The sequence below is a fragment of the Ornithodoros turicata genome, chromosome 1, assembly GCF_037126465.1.
Source record: "Ornithodoros turicata isolate Travis chromosome 1, ASM3712646v1, whole genome shotgun sequence".
Taxonomy (NCBI): Eukaryota; Metazoa; Arthropoda; class Arachnida; order Ixodida; family Argasidae; genus Ornithodoros; species Ornithodoros turicata.
Window position 1 is genome coordinate 185835313 of NC_088201.1, and position 14887 is coordinate 185850199.

At 44.2% G+C, this 14887-nt stretch overlaps 1 protein-coding gene across 1 annotated transcript in view; it reads right to left on the minus strand.

Annotated features, from left to right (window-relative positions):
* The window catches only part of LOC135374067 (uncharacterized), a 249900-nt gene that overhangs the window by 88556 nt on the left and 146457 nt on the right, over positions 1-14887 (minus strand). Inside the window, exons 17-19 of the mRNA XM_064607070.1 lie at positions 13652-13776; positions 9814-9934; positions 7309-7442 (exon numbers count right to left, since the gene is read on the minus strand). Coding sequence (XP_064463140.1) covers positions 7309-7442; positions 9814-9934; positions 13652-13776 — 380 coding nt within the window. The remainder of the gene's footprint in view (positions 1-7308; positions 7443-9813; positions 9935-13651; positions 13777-14887) is intronic.

The window sequence follows — 14887 nt, forward strand, 5'->3', positions numbered from 1 at the left end:
GTTCCGGCGTTGCAAAAATGCCCAAGCAGAACGACAAGATTGGACGTTGATGCGTGTGAAATGCCCAATTGAATACGTCGTTACATCCAACAACTTCCCGCAGATCATGGATATTGTTCGAAACAGTAAACATACGTGGCAATCCCATTGTAACATTCACTAGAACTCGACAACTCAACTTTCCACTTTCTGGAAGCAGGCGCTATCTTGCTTTGCGATGCCAATGCCAATCGGTCGAACCGACTGAGAGTAAGCATGGCCGTTTCAGCGAAATCACGCGTCGTACAACTACTGCGCATGCGCGACAGTCGGTCCGACGCTTCGTACGGGCTAAAATGTCGCTGGGGCGTAGATCGGTAGAGATATAGCATACTTTCAGTTTATCTGGAAAAGTGGAGCTATTGAAAGTGAGAACGGTGCCTCTGTTGGTGACGATCATTACTTTTGCAAATTTTAATTTTTCTGACATCGATGACTCAATTATCTTTTAGGTTCTCCAAAATTTCCTCAACTGAGATTTCGACGATTTCTGAAAGAGCTCTTACCACGCAAACGATGAAGGGAGGCTGGGATGTTTCTACCCATTAGTTCTATGGTTTCGAGGATGTGGTCGCTGTCGCTCCCTCATGTACATTTGATGAATATGTTCCTGAATGATGCTTGTTAATTTCGGTAATGTCTGACAAAAGTCTGACAAAGATATGCGCGACAGTCGGATCGGACGGTACGTACGGGCTAAAATGTCGCTGGTTCCTCTAATGACACTGTCTTCTGGAGAAAGAACGACGACATCCTTCTAGAGGTGTGTGACCACTGCACAGTATCAGATATTCCTGTGAAAGAGATTGTTATTCATGGCTGTTGCGACAGCCGGGCCCGACACGTTTATTGTGTCTGATCAAAGTATGAGAAGTTTTACCCAATTCAGGTTTACGTAATGAGTCTTCCGATTGGTCACCCACGCTTCATAGTCACGCAGGGAGAAGCTGCCAGAGTTATGATAACCCCCGACTGAAAAACACCATAATTATTCTGGTGCTTTGTGGTGTTCCTAAACTCTTGTGGTGTTGGCAATGTGCATATCAAAACTGTCTGGTGCGATACCAGACGATTCTGGTGATGTCACGTTCTCCTGATGTGCACACTTACTGACGAGCAATTTTTGATGTCCACATCAGAGTGGCCCGCTCTGACACCAGAATGCTTCTGGTGCCCTCTTGTATGCTTGGTGTGCGAACTAGAGTGACACAGTATTTTAATCTAACCCTTAGCGCCGCAATACCAAACTCACGTGAAGGTCGACGTGGCGTGTCAGACGCCGCATATTAGTGCACTAACCAGATAACGTCACACCTGCTCTCTTTACAAGTGCGATGTTGTCTGGTGAGTGCGCTAAATGTGGCACGATCGAGCTCACCAACACGTGATGTCGAGTTTGATGCGATTTCTTAGCTGGGCCTGAACTCGCGCCGTATCAGAAGATTGTCATCGTGAGTTTCAGGACCCAAAATGCCAAGCTATGCCAGATATACAGGCCACAAGGCTGATGGACCAACCAAACCGGCCATCACTCCATCAAAAACCCTCACCGCCACCGTTCAAGGCTTCTTCCCTTCACCTCACAACCTCTCGGCACGGTCCGATAACACCTTTAGGAGTAGGGGGCTAGGGTCCGCGCGGGCGCCACTCAGCAACAATCAGCGAACATGATGGCCTGCTGACCAGGGCTAAAGTAACATGTATATCTCATTACACAGTCTATGCCCCTTTTATACCACGTGTAAAGCACAGATCACCGATGGAAAGGCTCCTATGCTAGCTGATGGTATAGTAGGGACTTCTGTGTTATGTGTATAGGTTCAGTATTTTATGAACCTTGACTTACAGGACGTCTTGTACCACATAACTTTTTATAGAGACAGCATCATCACAGTTAAACAGAGTTAGTTAATAAATACACACGCCAATAGCAGCATCTTAATGAGAATGGTGAGTGACTTATGGCAGCACGTTATATGGACGACATCAACAAATTTAGCCAACATCTCTCGCAAGATAGCCTCACCAGTGAAGGCGGCGCCACAATTGGCGAAGCCGCAGTATACCATATCACTATCTGTTACCCAACCTATGCTATAGGTACCCTTCCTTGAGATAATGGCCCAATGGCTCAATCAATCAAATGCTTTATTGATCGCAGGTTAATACTACTACTACGAGCGGTAGTGCTGCCTGGAACGTGTTTGGTAGAAACTTTCCCACATATTTTTACGTGTGGCGTAATGTGCACACACTTTTTCACTGCGGTTCACACCCATGCTTGGTGACTGTGCCAACATATGTGACGTGAAACAGCCTTTGAATCAGACCGACACAGGATAAAAGTTTATCAAAATGAACACGTCTATATAGTCTCGTCTTTGTAAGTCCGGAATTCCGTGACACCGGAGATGCAAGACTGGTGTCGTTCAATTGGATATATAGTCAACTCGGTCACACGACCGTGAGATCACGTCGCAGTAGCACCCGTCTCTTTGTTTAGTGCTTGTGGAGATCAAAAGCCTTCAGTGAGAATGAAATTTGGACAATAGGGACAAGTGGACCTTAGACGATATTTCTTTGCGAAATACTTAAAATAAGTGTGCAAAAAGTTAAACAATTCAAGTTATCAGCCGCAGCCCGAAGACCGAGCCTCAAATAGAGATGCTGCACGTCATTCGAAAGCGAAGCCCCTGGGCTCTACATCGCATTGAAACGTGCAGCGCCGAGGAAGCGAGACCGTGTCGGGTGCGTCTCAAAGTTGCGGGGACGTGCGCGGAAAACGCCGCCGCGTCCATCTGTGTGGATGGACACCTATATATTGACATTCACTTTCGCTTTCACGTTGTTTCACGTTAAACCAACAGCCGTGCACCCTGACACCGTCCCCACCCAATTTATACCCTCTTCTTCCCAATGCGGAGTTGTGTTGCGATGTAAATTAGAAAAGTATTATCAACTTCCTGCTGGGAGTCATTGTTGTTATAAAAAGTATGCGGTATAAATTCTGCGGTATAAACTACTAATACCATCCACTGCGGTATAAATTCTAGTCTTCCACAGGCATAAAAAAACATTTCGCCTTTTGTGGAGGTATACTCAAGACTGCACAAGTTATAGCACAGGCGATTCACACCCTGAGAGGTATAAATATTTCTAACGGCGTTGACATGTGCATCAAATGCCAGCACAGCCTGTAAATTTCTATACCGCTGAACACACATATCCAATAACCAATGTACCAGTCAAAATGTACATTGTATACTGTATTCACAATGTATACTCATGTAGAGCATACAAGATAAGGAGTGTCAAGAGGAGACCGCTGTTCAATTCTCCGACGCCTAGTGACAACCCTGGCTTCCCGCCAATGGACAACCGACATTATTCCCCGCTCTATGTTGAGCAGAGTTGATCCAACGCTCGCCTTCCGCATGCCACGAAACACCTCTCGTCAAGATGCTGCATTAATCCACCGAATGCGCCTCGATGTGGCCTTTACAGCTCAGTGGCGTTACGCTTGAGACAAGTTGTCTCTCCCACCTACTGCCACTGTGGTGTGCTTGAGGATCTGGAGCACATTCTTCTTCATTGCCCCCACTACCCACCTTCCCGAACCGCACTCTCCGAGTCGCTTAGTCAGCTGGACTCTCGCCCCTTCTCCCTATCGAAATTGCTTGGTCCCTGGCCTAATCCAGCCCAGCAACGCTCTGCGCTCAAAGCTCTTCTGACGTTTCTGCACACCATCGGACTTCGATCGTTATTGTGAAGGGGCTCGTCATTTTATTCCCCACATTCCCACCGGCAATGGGGTAGAGTATCGCCTGTGGCGATGAACCTCCCCACTTTCCGAAGCCAAAATAAAGTTGTTGTTGTTGTACATATTTTTCGCGAAATGTGGCATAGCATTATCCGAGTCAATCATTATTCAACTACATCGCCCTTATTGAACACCCTGAGAGATGAACGTACCTTGAAGTATTAGTTGTTAAATTTTGAAGTGCTAAACAGCCCAAAGCAGAATAGCGGAGAAACAGCGACAGGTAATCCGCGTGAGATAGCCACGTATTTTAAGTGATTGGAGTAGCGTTAACTTACTACAGTCCAGCAACGGTAGCGACGGCGGGAGTTGTCTAGAATGCACAAGATGAGGAAACTCGAAGTGCATACACAACCAAGCGGTAAAAGGTTGGAGGAAGAAGACAAACATGTCAATGTCAATCCTCCCGCATAGATGTCTATGGTTTTTCGCGATTTCTGGTGGAAGCTTAGCTTACGTTAGGTTATGTTAGATAATTGGAAGACTCGCGCAGATTCCAACGCTGTAAAAAAAAAGTCAAGCAAAGGATACCCCTCTACCGACAGCACACTTTGTCATACAATGAACATCGCTATCATCCTACTCCTACGAAAAGTACCGTGCCGTTGTAGGCACCGTATCTCAGGCAGTCTGGCGTTGCTCACAGAGGGACGCGTGCCGAACGGAGATACCAGGCATATATCGCACTCCATAAGGTGGCCAAGGAAATGACATTTCCCACTCAAAGGGTCTAATAAAAATTACTCATTTGAGAAGCAGGCATTTAGTGGACGCGTGTCCGTAGCCCCATATACAACGGCGGCCTGAGAAACTAATAGCACCGAGGGACTGAGGAACCTGGGGTGCGAGCGAGTGGAGCAATGTTCGATGTTTTTTTAGAATCTACAAAAATCACGGCGAAACGGGGGGAAACAAAGACAATACAACCGATCGTGTTGTCTGTGTCGTCAGCGTTTCCCCCTGCTTATAAGTGGACATGTAGAAGGGATATAAGAGGGTAAATGTAAATGGACGTAAGCCATTTGAAATTGAAGTATTCGAAGGTTTTTAATAGTAAGGATAATTGAAGGTAATTCGGAGTAATTAAAGCAAGAAAGTTGAGTTTAAAGGTTATGAATGTAAGGTACATCTAATTATGAGAAAGATTAAATGAAATTAAAGATTACCGAAAGTAACCGTGTGTGGCCAGAGCTAATTAAATGTAATAAAAGGTAATTACTGTCAATTAAAGGGAAATTGAGACAAATTAAAGCAAATAAATGTAATTAAAAGGAATTAAATGAAATTCAAGATTACCTCACGTAACCTAAGGGTACCTTCAGTAATTAAAAGGTAATTGAAAGTTTCGTACCGGATGTCATGTATAGTCCGGAGACGGCGAACAGGAAGTCAGGTTTAGACCGACTTAGAAGGGAACTCTACCGACATATATGTCACAGCGTCTGAGGGACAACCCATGAAAAACCGGGACAGCACAACTGACACTGGGATTAGAACCCCAGTACCTCACTGCCTGGCGCCACATGGCCACCATACCCAAAGTTGACAATCGCCGGCGACAAAAACGGCACTGGCGTAGTGAGTACGTAGGTACGTGCGCAATCCTTGTTTTGACTCACTTGCATAGCAAACGTTTGTCAATTCATATATCAAGGTTTATTTATTTATTTATTACAAAATACCCTGCAGCGCCGGGGGCCATTAGAGCAGGGGAATGGGGATATACATCACGAGAAAAAAAAAGGAATACAGAAATCGTGGACAGAATGAAGAAAACACACTAATCTCGCATGGATCTCAATTTAGATAAAAAGACAGAGCCGTTTTGGGCAGACACAACTTCACGCGGCAGTAAATTCCATAGTGGGATGGTCTCACAGAAGAAGGACTGTTTAAAGACAGATGTGTCAAACCGGTACGGCTCTATCTTTTTGGAGTGATCAACCCTCGATGACATGAAAACAGGTGAACGGAGAAACATAATTGCATTGAGGCCAGTGTCACCACTGTGAATGTCAAACATTAATTTAAGCCGGCAGTGCTTCCTACGCAGCTCTAATGACTCCCAACCTAATGCTTTAACCAACTCAGGGGAACGAGTCTCCATGGAATAGTTGCCCGTAACAAATCTAGCGGCTATATTCTGTACACACTCAATTCTTTTACGCAGATACTCTTGGTGCGGGTCCCACACAGCAGAAGCATATTCTAAAATAGGAAGAACGTATGCTTTACAAACTGTTTCCCTTACTGTCGGTGGAGTATTCTTAAAGTTGCGCCGGATAAAAAACAACGTACGGCTGGCCTTGGAAACAACTTGATTAACCTGTCCCTCCCAGTGCAAATTTGACTGAAACGTAACACCCAGATACTTGTACTCACTGGTTGCAGAAATGGGGGTAGATCCTATAACGTAAGTATGTGAAATTGAGCGATGGGGGCGGTTAAAGTGCATTACATTACATTTTGATGCATTCAGTGCCATCTCCCACCTATCACACCACTCGTAAACGCGGTCAAGGTCAGTTTGAAGGTTCGTTCGCTTCTCGGCTGTTTCATAAGGACGATGGATTTCAGTAATGGACGTTTCCCAGAAAACATGCAATGACTTCGTTGATTAATGAAGTTAACATTTTTCGTCCAGTACTTGCGCACACTGCCCTACCACGATCCGCCTGACCGCATAAGTCGCCTGTGGAGATGACATCACTGCTGCTCTCACCGCTTTTTAATAAAATATGTATCGAATAAAAAGCACCTTGTACATATCAAACAACTCTACTGTTAAGAGGAAATAATAAAAAAAACTACTATGCAGAAAATACACAATTTGCTTGCAACTATCACTAGTGTGGAGCCTTTGATTTTCTGCGTTTTATCTCATGTGCCTTATTGGGTTTTATACTGACGCATTCAGTTTGCGCATCTGACCCAGCAGGGAAACGTCATCTTCTGTTTGGCCTTCTTGTGGCGCTTCTCCAAACACAAGCTGCACCGCTGATCAGGTCCTGCCGATAAGCGTTGCGTGTCGAAGGAGTAATCTCACTCACAAATTTCATGCCACGCCCTCAATTCCCAGCGCTAACGATACGGTTCTTTGAATTCGGTCGATTGTCAGTGCCATCATGCTGAATATGTAAATAACTGTGCGATAATGCTGGTCACACTACCACCTTAGTTGTGATCAACATTACTAATTAACTAAATATTATTATTAAATAATATTTAATATTAATATTAAATAATATAATATTATTTAATAAATTAAAAGATATAAAAATTGTTGCAATCCTTAAAATGACAACGGAAGACAGCAGAGGCTATAACCAGTTAGAACACACTCCGCCTGAGATATGGTGACCTTTGCCACCGACGTCATAATAGCTACTGTTCTCCGAACACATGTAGGATGCATTATGCGCCAGCGCTCTTCCTGTGGTTATACTCACACATCGGATTCGATGCTGCACATTGGTATCTCATTTCGCTCTGCATCTTTGCAACATAATTTTGAAGAAGTTGTTCACCACAGCCTTTTGGTTTTAATTGGGCTGGAACACAATTCTTCTTGTAGTCCAACATGCTGCAAAAGATAGCAGACAGATATCTGTTACATCACCCGGACCTTCTCGTGGCTAATAAATTCTACTATTACTATTCGCACTAATTAAAAACCAGCTCCGGATTGTAAGACAGACAACACGTGACATTGAAGCACAACCCTGCAGGGAATACAAGACGTGATCACATTGAATTCTTCCCACAATTTTAATTAGATTCAATGAGAAACAGGACTGCCAATTCGTCCAACGTGTGCAGGACGACTATTTAACATTGACTGAATTGGATGTTTGCAGTGAAGCTGCTTTCGCGAAACCGGGCGTTCTGTGGCGAAGACCGCATCCACAGAATAACGAACCGAATGGATGAATTGGTTAAATGGGTGCCAATGAGAAAGGCTGATCTGTAATTGATTTAATGAGATTCAACATTTTATGTATCACAGACTCCGCCAATACAAGGAATGAGAAGTCAGTTGGAAGAATTGTTCTAATGGGTATCAATGAGAAACTGCTTCCCAATTGATTTAACGAGATCAACCATGCCGCTTCGCATGTTGGTAATACAATAAGTGAAACGCCAGTTGTTGGAGGAATGGGCGTAATGACCGACAGTACATGCTCATTCTAAAATTAAGTGATGATATGATTAGGAAGAACGCTGTACGTACGTGCAGAAAATGAACAAATTCGAGGAACTGGTCTTATTCGGACAAATGAAATTGCAGAATACGCATTGTATCGAAAAATATGTCACTTAAGGAAATGACAATTCAATAAAAATATGCAATTAAAATTATTCCTAACAAATCAAATAGCTGTTGCCCAATGTCGCGGAGGCTGGCCGCTGGCGCCTAGCCAAGGAGGGCGCGTTGTAACACGTTTTCAACGCCGCACCACATATTGATCCGTGCGCCTTGAAAACTGTTGAATTTTTTGTAAATATTTATTCAAAAGTGCATGTGCCGTGGTAACTTCGTATTACTGCTCTTACTTGAAGCTATTGTTTTTGTATTCCGTGCAACATTCAACAGGGCTTAAGAGGAAGCGTTTCTGCAAGTCCCCGTCGACGTATTCATCAGTCTGTTACCAAACGTCGAAGCGTGAGAATGTGCGTGATGAATGTCAAGCAATTGGCGCTTTTTGGGAATTTAATTTTCAGGATTTTTTTCCGTTTTTAAGGTATATGTAGTCGATGTGTCAGACATTTTCGCTTTTCTACGTTGTTCCCGTTGCTTTTAGCTTCTGCTCGCAGGCGAATATGAGGCTTGAGAGAACACAGCTAGATGTGCGTTAAGATCGCTATGAACTGCGCTGTGTGCAACGGTATGTAATGTGTTTTGTGCATACTCCATACTGACATGCCCTGTAAACGCGCAGTTGTTTGTTGTATATCCCATTCAAGTAGTTGGTTATATTTAAAATAAAGAAATACATATAGGATGCATGTATGTGCGTGTGCGATTCCTGCGATGGAAATAAAATGGATGCAGCAAGAGGGCTGATGCGAGCGACCCGGGTTGGATGAAACGTAGACATGGTGTTGAAGGACGACAGGACGCTAGGCAGACAACGACAACCGGTTTGTGTGCTTCGTGTGCTGCATATTGCGAGTTAATGCACACACTTCCGTCTATACCCGGTGTGTGCCTCATATGCTCGCAGAGTTGCATTGTTGCAAATGCAACCGTGCAACCTGCCGGTTTTGGAAGTTTTTTAAGCCTGGAATCGTTTTGGAAGACGCGAGGAGACATTGCACCCAGGATTGTATTGTCCAGCCACCTGTAACTGAGCAACTTTAGGAATTGCATTCGTAAAAACAATGAAAATTAAATAGAAATGGAACGCATGCCATAACAGATTCCGCGCAGAATGCGCGGCCGCCTCAAAAAGCCGCATCCCATGGCGCTTGCCTAACTCCAGCGCTATCCATGGCGCTGCAATCGGGAAAAGCGACTATTCATCCACCCATCCACAAGGCATGAGGAGACTAGCGGATTCTTTCCTCTCCGCAGACGCAACCGTAATGTCTCAGCTGGACCCGACAGCCAGGGCGCTTGGTGAAATGACGCGAAGTATTCGCGTTAATGTTTCTCCAAACCAAACCCCACAGCGCGTTGTCCTCTCTAGCAGTGCACCGTAATACCTTGGAGTGCTGCCAGTGGCTTATGAGGAACCGTAGGCAGCTTGGAGTATCATTATCGACAGGTGTCTGAACCTAAAACAACAAAGTATTTGCCCTGCACGGGGGGTGTCAAGCAATCTGCAAAGTTCTGCTCCTACATTTGGCCCATATAAGCAAATCATTCAGCAAAATTTAAAATTGTTCACGCATTTTCTTATTTATCATAATGCCGCTGTAAAACCGCCGGACGCACGCGACGAAGTGCTTACCAGCACAGTCGTTTGTCGTTGCCGGACATCAGGCCTCTAGAAATGATGCCGTGTTCCTGTTCGTATTTCCTCAAGCACACATCTTCCGCATCTGATATTGCTTTTTGATTGCACTCCAAGCCTGAAAACGAACAGTATGATATATTTGGGTACTCAAAATACAAAGCATGAGTCCGCCTTTGATAACTTGTCTAGGGAATATCCCCTGAATATCCCCTGTTCCCAGCTTGACTTGTTCCACATAGATATATCAGTGGTAAAACCCGGTGGCGGATCAAACCGCTTATATTTTGCTACCCTCGTTAATTGCCTGTAGCCTTATCCACAGCGCCACAGGAACGTTAACAACGAGAAAAATAACGCAATAAGATGACGTTGCATCACGTTGCGTGCACCAGTCGGCGTCCTGCTGGGGGTTAGAGTTAGGCGGACGGCGCTGGTTTTTGGGGTAGTCTCTCCACAGCTGTGACACATTGCGACATCGCTTGTGTTGAACGTACCGTTGACATCGTGCAACTCTCACCGAACTTGCCAGTCGGGGCATCCGTGCACAATTGGCATTCGCCGGGCGGTCATGAAAATGCCGGTAAGTATACCCTTCGAGCATGTTTACGAAATATTAACCATGCTGCCAGCACAAACAGCTCTCGTGGTCGCCTCAGAGGAAGGAAACGAAGCTCTGTACATCTACACCGGTAAATCACCTTTCAGTGATTGTGTTGTTACGTTATGTTGCACTCGTGTTTAGTTTTCCTCCCTGTCAAACTTTTCCTTTTGTCATACTTAACTGGCGACACTCCGTCCTGCAACCACACAGGACAATGACAGAGAACCGCCAACAAGCAATACCACCAGCCCCTCTCAGACAGGTACAAGCGCCGTTTATAGAACCATTTTTAAAGCGCTTATCGCTCGTGTGCAGGTTTTGAAGCAGTTTTTTTCCTGTGGTAGACAAAAGGTCTAAGGCCTGGCAATGTATTGGCAAAACATAATTGAAATACAAAGGGGTCTTTTCGGGAAACGGGCGCTTAAAATTCCGTGTTTTTGCTTTAATTATGTCTAAACGTTTGCCTGTTTCAGCGGATACGTGTAGGAGACACACGCATGGTAGATAAAATATAATATGAATGATAAAATGAAAGAGCATTAAAATATGAAAATAAATGATATCAAATGCAGTGGCGACACCTACAACCAGCTAAATCACGCGTCGAATTTCGAACAAAATTCCACTAAAGAGCATATTCGCCACTTTCTATATCACAGAGCGTTCGACCTGCGCACCAAAATTTGCGATTGTCCTGCTGGCCTGGATGCATACTAAAGGATGCATACTAAAAATTTCGCAAGAATATCTTCCAAATCCAAAAACGCTTCCAAAAACGGCAAAAAGTGAAACACCCGAATTCAAGGTCGGATTTTTTCATTTTTTTGCATAAAAACTATTCGGTACAAACCGTTCGATTACTGTTTATCATCATGTATGATGAACTTCTAAATATAAAAAAAAATCTGGAGGTCAATGGGACCTGCCTGCATGACCTGACGTGAAATCGACCTGGGGGAACACTCATCTGAATATTTCGGGGAACAAAATTTGAACGAAATTTCGAATCATTCCTAGCAGCAGGCGTTCATTTTTGACCGCTTCAAACAACGACCTTGTCTGATCGTATCTATGCGACATAATTCAGGTCTCAATAACAAATTAGAAACAGAGGCATATAACACGATAAAAATGACGGCGCTTGTATGTAGACGATTGTGGACATGTGAATGAAAGAGTGTCACCAATTAGTCGAGTAACTGCAGAAATCCTTTAATGTCTGCGCTGGCTTTTTTCACAAACCTGGGCTAGAGAGACTTATGCAAAACATAGATGCCTCTTATTGCCCATTATGCCTCTCGAATAATGTGGAAATAACCTGCGAGCTTTCATTTTACTGCAGGATATTTTGGCGATTTAACAAATGTGTCCTTAATCTCTTGCCATTCTAACTGTATGGTAGCGTTGATAACTCTGCTCTTATTCAATTCTGTTGTTTATGAGGTACTGTGCGATATTATGCACACTGCAGCCCACTAGAGTGAGAATGGATGGGCATCATACCCACATTGGTTTTACCATGGTAATCCTTGTCCCTCAACTTCAATTGAACAAGTCCTTGTATGTTCAAGTGACTCATCCACTACAGTGTCCTACCGGTTCATCAGTAATTTGTGTTCCTGGTAGAGTACTGTTACGTGCTGTAAAAATACTTTGTCGAATCGGCAAGGGAACAGCATGTTTAGGTAGCTTGTTCAGCTTAATGTGTGTTGCTGTTGTATCTAATTTGCCATCTGGCCAATGTATTTCGATTCACGCATATCAAATGGAACACTGTTATTCTGCATTGCACATGTTTCCACCAAGATCACCTGCAAGAGCCGCACGGGCATGTTGTGAAAATGCAACAACCTGCCTGCTCAGAAATACACCAGCAGGCCTCATACGTGCCAAAAGTATTGGTGCTGTACATGATATTTGTGTGCCTTGGGTCAATAAAGATATACCGAATTTGCTTTCCACAGGTGATTGAAGTGTGGTGATTGGAGGCATAGCGTTTATTTGAAATAGCGTATGCTGACTGAAGCCAATAGAGGGCTCAGCGCATAACACTGGGGACGCACAGGAGACGCGGCGCATAGATTATATAAGCCGTGGCGGTTAACCCCTGTGGCGGATATATCCGCTCATGAAGTAAGAGTTATAAATCTGCAAAATAACGGCGCTTATTTATCCGCTATCGTGTTTAGCGGCGCGGCGCAGAAGCTGCTTAACACTTTTTTTTTTTTTACTCTTCTCACATCTAATAATATTTATGCATTTGCAAAAGAGAAATATGAAATGAAATAAGTCATAAGTTTTCGAGAACTGCGTATACTTCTAATTTCGACTCATTTGCACAGAAGACACTTGCGATTTATTTCTCGAGTCTAGTCGTATTCGGATTTTAGAAAACGGGTTAGGATTTAAATAACGACTGGCTGAAAATCTGCTATTTTAACTAAGAAATAAACAAATAATTTTAGGGAATTAGTCGTGCAATGTTGTGTCGTAAACCATGACAGTTATCTTATAAGTAACTTGTATATTTTATGTTGGGTTATTGCAGGAATTTAAATAACCCACCATCGACAGATACGCCTGGTCGCCCAGCGTTGTAGCACGAAAATACCGGAAAAGTATTTGGGGTACTTTTATTTCGTAGAGATAAGGTCTCTAATTTCTGTGCAGTCATTTCTGCTTTGCAGAATATGGTCAAGGCGTTTTTGTCATGGTCGGAGTGCTACAGTTGTATACAATGTCTGGGTATGCGGAACGCTGTCTCGTTCTTTTTTTTCTCATGTTCTCATGTGTTTACTGAGGGTTTGGAGTGGAATAATAGTCCAACATTCTGGGTGTTACGAGAGGTTCATTCACGAGTTGTATATAGGTGCTAACTATTTCATAAAGTGTTGTATCTTACGTAAAGAGTGAAGCCAATGTTGCTCTGAATTCGGCGCAAAGTACCTACCTGTCGTTGTTACCAGCAGTGAGTGTCATGTTGTTGAACATGGTGGTATGAATGGCCTTAGGCTGGTCACACCACCAGCTTTATTAGGATAAATATTACAGAATAAAGGAATTAAAAGTAGACTTCAAATTTGTCGATTATTATTGGGACGATAATGGCCGCAGGGGCAGGAGCGCTTGTGAAATATGGCAACTTTATCGCTAGATTTAGAAACACAATTGTTGACACAAGCCATGTAAGATGTTTTATGCCCCTGGCATTCTTTTTTATTTGATACTCACAGACTGGCTTCGATGTTCCACACTCGGCGTTGATGTCGTTAAAGAAATGCTCAAGAAGAAACGTCTCGTCACATCTTTGTCTTTCGAGTATTTCCGGAACACAAGTCCTGCTGTATTCGATCACACTAGAAGAGATAAGACTTTTACCAGAATCTCCTAAATTACAGGGACATTTTGACGCCATCTCGTAACATCCCTTGATTGAGTCACGCAGAATAAGCAGCAGAGTGAACTGCGCAGGAGAGATGGAACAGTTTTTCCCGGCACTCGAATCGGCAAGCTACGTCGAACGTAAATCGAAATAATTCGGAAACAGTCAATTTGCGTGACAAATAGCATGCCTCCATTACTGGTCGACTTTGTCTGACAAAATAATACATACTCCCCTCCACACCGCTGCCCTGTTCATACAGCGGGCCTACTTCAGTAGCCGCGTTTATATAAACTTGACATAGCGGCTTCAGATTGCTGCTAATTTGAGGTGAACTGGACCCGACACTGCTTACATGAAGTCGCTCAAATAGGAGCCGGTCGCAGTGAATGCGTTTTCCAGTTTCTCTTTCTGGACCGGCCTGTGCTGGCCTGCACTGACCGTATGGCTGTCTCGGACGCAGCGACAGGATGGACTCGGTCGCACAGTTCGCTCGATCAGAATTTGGCCGAGCGCATTTACATGCACTTCGGTGATCGCGTCGAGCGAGTCAACCCACCCCCGCTGTCGAGTTGACGCTACTCGACTCTGCGTGGCTTCAGCTCGACTCAACGTCGTTTACATGAGCGAATTGAAATCGACGCCTCGATCCGCTTATATGAAGTTGCCACTAATCTGTATGCCGCCAATATTGAGGAAAAGCAAGCACAAGGAGCTGCAGGAGAAAGAGCAAGAAGGAGGGGAACAGTCTATGAGCTCAGCCTGCAGAATCATACATCTTGGCCTTTCTGCAAATTGGCATGCAATCACCGAGTACGTAAGCACACTCGCTAGTCAGCTAGTACGACCCCTTGGCAGAGCGACACCGCAAGTTCAGATGTCCAGAGCATATCAAGGAATGGTATACGTTGCACAGACCACAGGCTCACTCTCTTCTACTGAGTTCCCGTTCTCGCTCACCTGTTTACATATTTGTGTTTCGTGAAAAGCGTGTCAGCACGGGCACAGATATGGAATATCCGCTCACGAAATGGAAAACATTTCGTGAGATGTGACGGCGTGCAAGTCTTCTTTTCTTCTTTAGA